General features: G+C 35.4%; 1 protein-coding gene across 1 annotated transcript in view; it reads right to left on the reverse strand.

Annotated features, from left to right (window-relative positions):
* LOC114067796 (partitioning defective 3 homolog) overlaps window positions 1–13,225 on the reverse strand; it is a gene marked incomplete at its 3' end in the record, with an annotated part of 210,313 nt that overhangs the window by 12,626 nt on the left and 184,462 nt on the right. Inside the window, exons 6-7 of the mRNA XM_027903476.1 lie at window positions 3,356–3,447; window positions 243–326 (exon numbers count right to left, since the gene is read on the reverse strand). Of these exons, the coding sequence (XP_027759277.1) occupies window positions 243–326; window positions 3,356–3,447 (176 nt within the window). The remainder of the gene's footprint in view (window positions 1–242; window positions 327–3,355; window positions 3,448–13,225) is intronic.

Consider the following 13,225-nt stretch of genomic DNA (forward strand, 5'->3'; position numbering starts at 1 on the left):
ATAGCATCTCTATTAAAACGACACAATTCTAACTCCTTTTAAGCAGGACCTTTGAATTATAGAGTCCATTACAAGCACAGAGTCAGTAAACTTGCATTTCTTCCTGTTTTAATCAATGAGACTGCCTTTTGAAAAACAGACAATACTCTACTGAAGGCAAAGGCACACAATACAAAAATTAACACCACCGAGATAAAACACAGCAAGTTACAATTCAATTAAAATCCTACACGATACGTTACCTTCCGCCTCGGGCACTGAAAGGCACTACATGGATTCCCAAAGGCCCGCCGTCATTGGAGACTTCTACGAGCTTTACCATATCACTGTGAGACAATGACGAATGAGGGAATATGAACATGTACCGTGAAGGAACCGAAAAACCCCACACAAACATACACAGAAAAACAAAACCATCGCGAAAATCAAGTCATGGCGATGAAAGCATTATTGTTGAATGCTACATACCTGAAGAGTAATCTGATGGCATGAAAGGAGATCAATCAGCAAAAATACTTCAATTAATAGAACCAACACAAGCCAAAGAATTTTTTTGTAAACTTAGTTTGCTACATTAAAATAGGTCTCATCATCATCATTGCATGCATATTTCTTTATTTCTTTCTTATTCTAGAGTTAAATTTAAATTTAACTGTTTGGACCATTAAGCAGAAATACCCCAAATGACACATACAATTTTTCCTCAGAAGCCTCAAAGCTGATCATAGCACTAGCACGCTTTACTTTTTTAATCTTAGAGCCAATGCTAAATCTTATCATTAGCTTTCACATAACTAACAAATAATCAAATAAGAATTATTAAATATCTAATTGGCTAAATTATTCCAGTTTTACAACACATTAATTTGTTTTATTGTAATTCCTTTTCTTTATTAGAAGATTGCTGGTTTTCCTTACTAGGCAAAGCTTCCAAAGTAAGATTTAAGTATAACATTCAAAACCAACCAGACGTCCCCTGAAGCAACCATGCATCTAGTTTTCAATTATACTTTTTTGCTGTAGTGAGGGGAAAAAGCAGAAGAGAAAAATACAGGTTCAGGAAGAAATTGTAGAAATAGATTGAGACCAAATCTATTAATGTGTTTGAAACATGCCCACATCTGGAAAGGTGGAATACAGCTCGTGAACCGCAAAGAGCTATAAATACAAAAATGAGAAAATAATACACAAAAGCTAAACCTCTCAGTAAAACTGGAAGTGAAAGATCTGAACGGAAGCCACAATCTAAATTTGTGGTTTATGCCTCTCTCTAGTGTTACATACTTTTTCCATATTTCCTGGTTATATATATATATATATATACATATATATACACACACAGCTTGTTCCTCATAAGCGTACAAATCAAATTTAATCTCAAAATGGAGCAAAGAGCAAGACCAATGCCCTGTGATGGCAGTAAAAGATTTTCTACTTCCTTCAATAAGCTGATGGGGGTCCATCAGGAAAGCTTACAGCTCTTAATCTGGAGTTTGAGAATAACCAGACCACATATGGTTGGGAAGTCAACACAAATCCTGTGTTACAGTTTGGTTTACATTTCTTCCACATTAATTTTTTAAATATGGTTTTAAGGTAGCAACATACAACATTTGTTGTATGCCTCAGTCACTGTTTGAATTTTTACCTTGCTTTTTTATAGCGTAAATGGAAGGTCTGTAGCTCAAGAAAGTAATGCAACAACAAGAAAGATGAGAGACCTCAGTCCAAAACCTGTTAGTCTGCAGACACGGACCAGTGTTTGAAGACTGACATTTTAATACAGCATTTGGTAACGTTCCCTGTCACAGGTTCTGCATAGACTAACTTCATTTCCTTCTCACTGTACATTAAGGCTAAGTTTTCATTAACAGGTGCAAAGCAGCTCATAGGAATAAAGCAACACCTTCAACCTCCAGAGGGAACTCTAAAAGACATCTTTTGCTATTGGTAGGCCTGTGGTTCCCTCTGATCAGCTTTTTCCTGATTGTGCCATTAGCTTAGTCAGAAAAGTAAGGGCTGAGGAAGAGATCAAGTGAAAATCTGTGTTGTTCCTGGAATTGCCTAAGTGGAAACACAGCTTAAATTAAAAAAAAAAATAAACAACAAAAAAAACACCAACCAAAAACCTCAGTTTTCACAACCATTCAACATGATTTAACTTGTTCTACTGCTTGAGTCAGTCATTTTCCATTTTTCAAAAATGCCCATTTAAGGTCTTTCCACTCATTTTTCTTATACTTTTTCTTTCAAAAAAATACATCCCAAATTCAAATGTTACATTCTGTAAAACAGAAAACAAAAGGAAATAATCAGTTCCCAAGAGAGATAGTTTCAATTTGGCTTCCTGACTTTCTCAGAAGTTCGGGCCAACTGCTTCAAACAAACATGCAAAGAAGTATGAGATCAAAACAGGAAATAAAAGAAGTAGCATATGATGAGAAGTCAATAAGTACTTAAAAGCAGCACTAAGAAGCATTAAGTTTGACAGAAGTTCTGCAAATTCTATTTAGGAAACAGCATTTGGAATTTATGATGTAATAGATTAACAGATTTTGTAAATGGAACTGAGCAAAACTCACTATCTACTGCCTAATAGATGTCACCATGATATTTATCTAATATTTAAACCCTTTGCACCTAATTCATAATTTATTTCAAAAATATTAGGAAGGGAAGATTAATTTTTATTTAAAATTTAAGTTAACCAAATAAAATTATTTAACTTAAGAGTCGAACGGATATTTGCTCATTAATTCCATAGCGAGGTATGGATCCGTTCTTTGCAACGAAATGCAAAAGGTCAAGCTAGCTTGTTGCATCTTTCGATAAAATAAAATATAATTTAGTGTGATTGAGTTTTTAAATTTGGAGCAGCTAACAAAACATCCATTTTGATCCATTCATAAAGTATAAGGCTTCTGACATACGTGTGACCCCCACAAGCATCTTCCCAGTAGACTGTGAACTAGTGAGAGGAATGAAGATTTTCCCCTTTGAAATTCTTCCCTGTTGATCTATTTGTACCATCACTGACCCTATTCCTTCTGTCAAGTTTTCAAAGTTCCATCAAATAAGCATCTTCTTTGAGGCAGAAAATCTACTGTAGCATCAGCACTTATAAATGTCAAGTTTCCAATGCTCATTTTTAACACAGGCTTTTTAAACTGTTTAAAATCTGTTTTAAAAAGGTCCATGAACCCAATTGTTTAAAACCAAAATGACACACATGACCTAAAAAAGATTGCCCCACTTTCTTAAGAGCAGTATCACTCACACTGTTTTGAGTACTTTGTTAGCGTATGTTCAATCTTCATACTCATTGTTAAAACAATATGTTCTGCCAGTAACTTACTCCAGGGAAAAATTTGTTGCATTTTCCAAGCCAGTGTCCGCATGTCCAACAGGCTCAACTCTGCTGTTGTCCTCCTCTGTTCGATCTTCATCCTAGATATTGGAGAAAAAAAAAAAAATCATTAAACCTAGATTTAATAGCTTAACTCATTTTAGTAAAGACATTTTATAATTTTCAGATTATTGGGGTTACCATATGTGCAGTGGAAATGTTGTGCTTCCACAACTACAAAAATCTTTCCTTATTGTCTGAAACTGTTGCAAATTTTGTCACTTCATGCATTTTTGTAATGATATTTGTAATTTAGTCAGTTTTATGTCATAATTTTACTACAGTTATAAAAGCAATGCTACAGAAGCTATCACAGTCAGCGTTTTTTTAAAAGGTAGCATAAAATCAGCTGATGGTCAGCAGTGTTTGGGGAAACTCTTCCCAGGCTCTTCCTGGGCAGGTTACTGGGGACTTGACTGAACACACAAGGCAGTTCACTGAGCCTCTTTTACAAAGCCTTAAAAATTATATAAGAAAAAGCAGCTTCTGTAATTCCATAAAATACCAAGACCTCTTTAAACATTTTTTCACAGCCTTTATTAATAGCATGCCAGAAAAGACTGACATCAAAGAGGTTCTAATGCTAACCAATTGATTTTATTTTTAATTTCACTTTCCAAAAAGTACATACATTATTCACCAAACGTACAACTTTAATGTCAGAGTTGTGAATGATGTACTTTCAAATTTAGATCAGGGTAATTCAAGGACTTCCAGTTAGAAGATCTAAACCCACTCTTATACCTATGTTAATTATCAGAAGTTTATACTTTTAAATACTCATGTAATCAAACAGAAAATATTATGAAGTGTGAACAGTAGGTTTCAAACACAGATTCTAGAACCAGAGCCATCAGGTCAGTAAAATAACATGTGATAGGCTACGAGTTTAGCACACAGAGTCAGACAATTTATTAAATTATTGAAGAGATATTAAAGGCAGGCAGAGACAGTGGGTAATGTCCAATTGACATTTTCAGAGAGAATGTGAAAAGTAGGACGCTGGATGCATGAAGCTTCCATGGAGTGTAGATAAGCCTTGTGCACCCTGGATAGCAGCACACTGTGAAAAGCCAAGCTACTTGAAGATTGGGGATCCTGTGTTTTGAGAGGCTTTAATGCACGTCCTTGTCACCTCTCTCTGTTAAGTACTAGGTAAGTATACATTTCAAAGGTTAACCAGCATCTTGAACCTGCCTAGAACTGCATTACGAATATAAGCAAGAACCCAAATCAAAGGTTTTCCAGATAGTAAAAGTTGCTTACAAAAACAATACAAAAAATAATCCATATAATTCATAGATACACCATAAGCTAGTGTTTACCTTTCTATATTTACTGATTTCAGCTAGAGTTGTATATGTGCTTTATGTGTATATATTCTATATGTTCTACATGTACTAAAGTTTAAAAATAAATATATATTCAAATCTCCATGACAATTCTCATTTTTGCACGTGACAAAGTCACATGCAAAGTTTATAAAGGAAAATCAGAACATTTTGAGGTGTTTCATATAGAAAAGCATTCAACCTTGTTTCATACAGCATCTTGCAGATCATTATTGCCATGGGTTTCTTGTTTTGAAGTTAAGGACACTGCTGATTGTAGAAAACTACAGAACTGTATTTATTGCACTGAAGCTATTATTTGCAAGTCTAAAGAGAACTCTTTTCATCAGAGTTGCTGATGAAACCCAATCCTGAAATTTACTTATGACAAAAGGTCATCACAGATGAACGTGACTTTGTTAATACAATGTTGCTGGCCATTTTCCATGTGTGGTCTTTTTAAGCAAACATACCAGAAGTTTATGTACATGTAGGAAGAGACTGAAATAACACCCTATCTATTAGTAGATATGCTTCTGCTTAAATGACTGGCTTCACGCTGTGTCATTTTAGCAGACATCTATATATGTGCAATGTAACCATCATTCATTTAGTATCAGTTGGGTCCTACACTTTACCACCTTTCAGCTCCACAAGCTTTTCCCTTGACTCGTTTAAAGTCGCTCTGTAAACAAAATTCCCCTTGCCCCACTCAGTTTTTGCAGCAGTCCTTTGGACATGAGGGACCCACTTTCAATGCCCTGCTGGAACACAGCCTGCCGTGCAAGACTTGAGCTAAATCCTTTTAGAAACACTTCTTTCCACCACTTCCCAGCCCTGGCGGTATCTTTGCTCTTGCTCCCATCACCTCTTAATGTCTGCCCAGACTTAAGCCTCTACACTTCTACATTGTTTCCTTTCGTTCTGTCCCAACTGGTGGTCCAGAGGTTTATTCCACCATGGGAAGGAGGATCCCTCTGTCTGACCTTGACTGTATCCAGGTCAAACAAAACAGCCAACTTACCCGTCTCCTGCCTTTATCTACCTTTCAATACAAGGATAAAACAAATTTGAAACTGCAACCCAAAAGCTATGTAAAACAGATGCTATCTGGCACCATCACATCTACATTTTGTGCCTTTTGTATCGAGAATTATAAACACAGCAAGTTTTGGAACCGCACAGCCTGTCAGTTATCCAAGCAATTAAGAAACAGCAGCTCCCACACGCCTCTGTCTGGCTTTTCCTGGACAGCAGACAGATCTGTATCAAAAACATGCATGTACCCATAAATAGGTGCTTAGAGGAGGAATCACAATTCTAATGAAAGCATTAATGCCATAATCAACAGATGTATGATGTACCCTTTTAAAAATCTTTAATATTACAGTAATCAGACTCTCTTTTCTTCTCAAAATAGCACAGATTTTGATTTACACTGAAGTGAATGGAGAGAAAAATTGGACACCTGCAGAGGGATTTGACTTTAAATTCTGATTTACTAAGAAAAGTAACTAACTAGCTGGGAAAATCTTTGCATCAGGCAATTATTTCTTTATTTGGAAAGTAGTTTTCTTCTGAAAGGCAAATTCCACCTGGATAAGGTAAATGAGGAAAAGGATATTTAGAAGAGCAAGAAAGCTTGGGTGAATCCAGGTGGATATCATTGCAGGTATTTCTCAGAAATAACTGATTTGAGCAAAGTCCCAAAATTACAAGGCTTCTTTCTCTCTCTACAAAAACACTGATTCTGACTATATCAAAAAGTACAGTACAGCTACTAAAGACAGAACAATTTTTTTTTTCAAAATTGAAGAGGAATTAAAAAATCATTTCATGTTTACAGCACAGAATAAAATTTAAAGGAACTCTTCCAATGTACTTCTACATATATTGATGTGTGCAGGGTAAAAATTCTCCACTGTTCTAAAAATAAAAAATTAATTATTATTTTAAGTTCTGTAATAAAATTAATGACTCAAAAACTGAAAATTACTGCTCAAAATGGACTATTATGGCTAGCAGTTCTACTTATAAAAAGGTCCATTTCACAGTTCACCTGCACAATGTTAATGAAATACATACAATAAGTTGCCAGTTGTTTCTGTATTTTTGAAGAAAATCTCTCTATCACCTCTCAAGATTACAAAATCCTCAAAGTTAAGAAATTATAGTAGTACTCCTGCCAACAGAACCTTATTCAATATAAATGATCCCAAATAGTTACTTTAATTACATCTTCTCAGGTAATGCTGAAGTCAGATCTGCCTTGTGTCATTTCCAAAGCTCAAAACCTATGCTTTTCTGGTCTTATTGGATATTTTAACTTTCATTACCAAAATACAGCTCCTTTCTCAGATTAATCCACAGTTAATACCAGTCACCACTTCATTTTCAAAGAAGCACTTTCGCACTCCCCTCTGTTGTTCAATACCCTTCTAATGAACTCCCCAAAACCAGAACTTCTTCACATTCCCTTGTCTTTTGACCACTGCACAAAACTCAATAGCAGCTAGGGAGTCTGAATATTTAGATTCTTACATATTTCATTTGTGCAGTCTTTGTTTCTAGGTGCCTGATCTGAGAAAGTGCATCTTACAGTCTTCTTCAGCCAGACACAATGGGAAATGGGCTCTGAAGGCCTGTAAGGGTTATGTATAAATTGACCTTCTCTGAACACTTAATCCCATCTCTCAAATTCTGCAGCAACATCTCTGTTAAACCAATAACTGAAAAACAAAAGGAAGTAAGGATGTTTGCCATGGGTGGGGTATTTTCCAGTTCATAGTGGCATAATGTTTATTTCATTATTGTTAGAAAGTGATAGTGTATTTTAGTGACAGTGCTTCTATGAAAGAGAGTAACTACTTTCAAATTACTTCAACACTCCATGGCAAGATCTGTTCTACTGACCAACAATACACTGATAGTGTAAACAGCAACTATCATGTGCAATGAGTAGAATTACAGAATTATTTAGGTGGGAAAAGTCCTCTAAGATCATCAAGTCCAACCATTAATCCAGCACTGTCAGTCTGCAGTATATGTGCTCCAAGATGAAAGAACTGACTTTGGAAGCAGATTTAGATACACTGAAATGTATCTGCACAAGGGCAGGATGGGGAGCTCTGTCTGGGCCTCCTTTACAGTTTTTTGTGCTTTTTCCCAACTCCTTCAGAAGCTGGTGAGATGAGCCATAATAATTAGGGAAAGTGATGATATGCCATTATTGTTCCAGTGATCATCTTTACAAAATAACTTTTGTAAGTAGTTTTTCTCAGGAACTGTTGCTTTCATGACACTCATCCAAAGGAAATACAATGTCAGTACTGTTTGTAGATTTTAATGTGATGAAAGGACTTACTAAAGCTGTTTACCTGCTGATCTGGCAGTATTCAAGAAACCACTTTTCTGAAAGTCTTGCAACGCCCAGACTTGAATGAGAGGAAAAGAGGGCATTTTTTTCTTGGCATTTTGCAATTAAACCCTAGTTCCTCCATCAAGAAAGTGCCAGATTTAAACTTGAGATATTATTATGTTGATCTAATACTGATAAGCTGTGATAATGTTATTCCCATATCTTGCATGAACCCCATGTATGAGAATGGTATTCAGTCAGCTTAGTTCCTGAGTAATGACTGTGTGGACTGAGGCCTGGAGAGCAGCTCTGTGCAAGTGAGAATCACAGTGACATTCACTTTCCCATGGGGCAGAAGACACTGACTTGTTTGTTTTCTAGCATTTTAATTTTTTTAATTTTTAAGTTCCTGTAAATACCAAACTGGAAGGAACCGTATCTAACACCCAACAGGTGCTTTAGATTTTACTGTAGAGAAGGACAGATTATTAATAACAACAAGTTCCTCACAATAATTTTTTCCTCACCCAAGACACAAATAAAATTCTGCTTATGCTATTACAATATGCCCTTCCCTTCATCTTTGCCTTTGTATTCTCTCACACTTCCCTGTAATGATGATGGAAGAAGAGACATATTCACTATTAGTCTCCTGGTAGCCATGTTTTATAGATGTTTGTTTGGTCCTTGCAACATAAAGTGGGTTCTCTCTCTCTCTGTATCATCAGCCTTGATAGGAAAGAGCTCCTACGGGACCTATTTTCCTGTGTCTTAACTAGCACAAATACACAAGCATCAGGCTTTTGTGCTAATGTTCTCACTTTTTGATTAACTGGTCAAATCTCCAGAGAATGGCAATCTTCAATCAAATCTGAAGAGCAGTTACAAAGATCACATGGGGAAAAAACAGAAGTTATTGAATACAAAAAATAGGGTTTCTCCCTCTTGAACACATATATATGCACAAATAATTAGGTGAGAGCTTTGCGGAATCTACATCGCTCTTATACTAGGTGTGCTGCTGTTATCAGTAATCCAGGGAGAGACAAACCTTACATGAAAACATCATCCACCTTAAAAAAATGTGCATAAAAATTAATATTTTATTTATATATATAAATATATATATATATATATACAAGTTAATATTCTCTTTACATCTTAATATGCCCTATGTTATTCACATCCTTCTGCAGGACGGTCACCCTGCAATTGGAAATGGCAATATTCATATAGTTTTTATATGCCTCACTACTCTAAAATGAAATTTGCCCTGCTCAGTCAAATCAATGAATAGATATCACATAGACAGAGAGGAGTGAAGAATGGAAGGGATTTTCCAGGTCTCTGATGAATATCAAATTCATCCCCTGCTATCACAAGCAATCATCTCTTATTTCCCATTTATTAAACTGATCAAGCTGAGCCTTAAACCCGGTTGGCTTCATGATAGCGCTATTTCTGTTGTGAAGCGCCTTAACAGGAAATGTTTTTACAGATTTAAAGAGAGATGAATTTGATTTCCTATTGTCCAAAAAGCAGAACACCAGATAGCCAATGAATATAATTTGATACAACCTTTCTTTGACAAACCTATATAACAATTCATTCAGTTCTGACTAACATTTTCGCATTCATAATGGCTCCTCTTAAAACATGTATTAAAAGCCTTGTAATACTAATAAGATCTGAACAAGTATCCCAATTACTTGTAGCACCTATCAGTGTATAAGTTTAGTGAAGTCAGTAGTCTTTAGGGGCTCAACAAGCTGTGATATATTACTGAAATGACACATATATGTTCTGTAACAATTTGGTGGCACGCACCTCTATCACATCTCTAGCCAGGTTAGTGGCAGGAGGACAACCCAATTATTGTTTGGCCATATAACAGAGCTTCCATTAAACCAGCTTTTTACTAGATTAGGCTCCAGTTAGTTCTTCCTACAGTAGGCACTGCAGACAGCACTTTTCAGTATGAGAGCCTTTTTAAGAGTTTAGTAGATTAGAGAAAAGGTTTTCCTGCTAGTGAATTTAACTTGGGCCATTCTGATGGTTCTGCTTCTTCACAGTAAAGAAAATCTCGGGCATGACCTTACAGTTGTAGCTTGCCAACAAACAGAATGAAATGCATTAGAACTCAAAGAGGTTTCTTGTTATTGATTGAACATGCTTGTTAATTAATGCAACTCAATGGTCTACGCCTATCAGCAGAGAAAGATTATTGAAGGAAAAAAAAGAGAAAAAAATTATTAACAAAAAACTGCAAACACTCAGGAACTATACAAGGCAAACAGCATAAAATGGGATCTGACAGAGAAAAAGCCCACAGTAATATCTAAAGCAACATGGATTCTCAAGCATTTCACAATGTATATTGTAATCGTATTTCACAGATTGCATTTGTTGTTTGATTGAAAACTGTAACATTTGTTTTCCTCGGGCTGAGGTCATCCCACTCTGGATCATTTCAGTGACTTCTTCGGGACCACTGACAGTCCAAGGTGGGAGGCAGAGGGAGGAGGTGTGTTGCAAACTGATAGCTACCGGAACAAATCCCTACATCTAGGTCCTCTACAGATAGCAAGTATCAAATGGATAGCAAAAATATGTAGCTGTTCCCACCAGATCATATTTAAGGGACATTTTAAAGAAGACTCAAGTGTTACTCTAGCACTAAACTATTTCATGGTCAGTCATTTTGTAACAGCTCTAAATCCACAAATAATATGCACCACTATAACACTAATAGCACATTAGAAAATATTATGATTATAATAAATCAGTGCCTTAAGTTTCTGGAAATGGTTGTCAAATTGAACCTGGTAACACCTTGACAATATATTTATTTTATTGAAGAGAGACTTAAGATGAAGACAACATTGGGTCCTTCTTTAATTCCTACACTGACTTGCTATACAACAGTGGGAAAAATCACTCAAAAGTGCACTTCTCTATTAATATGGTGGGGATAATTCTACATGTTTGCAAAGGCAAAGATAAGACACGTGGATTCCACACTTTGAAAAGCAGAAATATTAAAATGTATCTCAGCAAAAGCTTTGGATGCTGAGCCACAAAACACTCTTGTTCAAAGATACCAATGAGCTTTCCCTCTTCCTTTACTTAGCAACCTGGAAAACCTGCACTGCATAACCTATTTTTTAAACATTTTACTAGATGTAAAATATTTGAAGAACTAAAATATTCAAGGCATTCCATCACATGATGAATTTGTGAAACAGTTCACTTAGAGAGCGACCTTTAAGCAAAATCAACCAGAGATAACATGAATTGCCAGAAAAGATTTGGCAGGACCAGACAATGTTCCCAGTGTTAACAGTGATGCCTGTTGGGGAGTCCACTAAAATGCAACTTTAAAACCCAGTGTAATGTTAAAATCAAGTAAAAGATTAGATGCAACAATAAAGCACTAACTTCTCATGTGCTACATATTTGTAATATATAAGGCATGGATTGTAACACTTATAGTATTAAGGAAGGCATCTAAAGAGCTTTCTGAAGATCTGATTAATAAGAAATGGTGGATGTGTCCACTGTATTACAAAGATAAGTAACTCTATCATAGACATAAGTACAACTATATTAAATTACCTGAGATTGATTGTTGCCTTAAGACAGGTTCATTTTTTGTAACTGCTTAGTTACAGGTTTTGCTTTCTGTTTTTCCTTAAGATCTAAAACATACCTGTTTTGGTATAGGCAAAAGTCTATATTCTTTGTTTATTTTAAATGAGGCTTATCTGCAGAATATTCCCATGGTAAAATCTCTGAAATTTTATACTCTTCTGAGATGATTCACAGACTGACATACAGATCACCAAGATCTACCAGTCTAAAACAAATATTAGGGTTCATATTAAGTACACATTTAAAGTCTTACTTTGATGTCAGAATCATGGGAAGTATTTTTAATGAAAATATTTAGCAGTTCTACTTGAAACAAGTCTAAAATTAGAGGTGAATATCTAATCAAATTCCCCTGCAAAATGTGGCCCAAAGGCCAGGCCTGGTTATCATCTGCCTTGCATAATGCAGGAATTACCTCACTTTCAGAGACACCCCCACATGATGAGCCAAAATAAATGTAGCACTTGCCAGGTAACCAATACAGTTTTGGCTGATATCTTCATATACTATTTATTTTCCCTTTCACTGTGTGAACTGATATATACATATGCACCTCTATAGAACCTCTTATTAACTCACATAATTCCTGCATATACAGAGAAAATTGCTTCTGCATTGGTAGACAATGCTTCACTTGAATCATTTCACAACAGCAGTGATTTTTACAAAATGAAATCTAGTGTTCTTTTAGAATTTGAGTTATTCTTACTGCACAAATCCAGGGTATACATACCTGGGAGTCCAGGACTAGCAAAGAACAAAAAAACTAACATCCCTTTTATATAGAGAAGTTGATATTTATGAAAGCTAAAAAACAAACAAACAAACAAAAAAACCACCAATATACTCCTAACATGAAGTTACTATAGCATTCAGGAAATAAATAAATAAATAAATAAATAAGCTTCTAAATATAGATATATGTATATAGAAGGCCACAACAGCAAAAATATTATTTTGTTTTAAGGTAAGAAAAAAAAGTAAATTACATGGCATTGCTACAACTACACCGTGTTTGTTTTTTCTGTTGAGTAGTCTAAAGTAGGTCAAGTTAGATACATCCATTAGTTCTCCTATAAATAGATCCACACTGAATTCACCTGCTTGTAACTAATGTAGAGCAACAGAATTTTAAATACTTTTCCCTTTAATCTGACAAGTTAGTTTATTCTGTATATAGACACTAGGAAAAAAAAAAGTCATTAAGTCCTGCGTGATTTTTAGAAGCCACAAAAAATGACAATGGAAACGTGAAATTGGGACACACTTTCCCTGCAGAAAACCAAACGTACATGCCTCCACCTCTAGGTTTAGAGATCTGAAAGACTTCTGCAGAGATGTATTATAGATAAGTCACATACTTTTCCCTTGATATCGAGACAAAGGAAAGGAGACAATTCTGCATTAATCACTTCACATTTTCCCTGTAACACTCCTGAATATATTATTATTCTCCTCACCTTTTCAAAGACCGTGATT

Source organism: Empidonax traillii, unplaced genomic scaffold (assembly GCF_003031625.1).
Source record: "Empidonax traillii isolate 1590-97213 ecotype Southwest subspecies unplaced genomic scaffold, ASM303162v1 scaffold967:size223382, whole genome shotgun sequence".
NCBI lineage: Eukaryota > Metazoa > Chordata > Aves > Passeriformes > Tyrannidae > Empidonax > Empidonax traillii.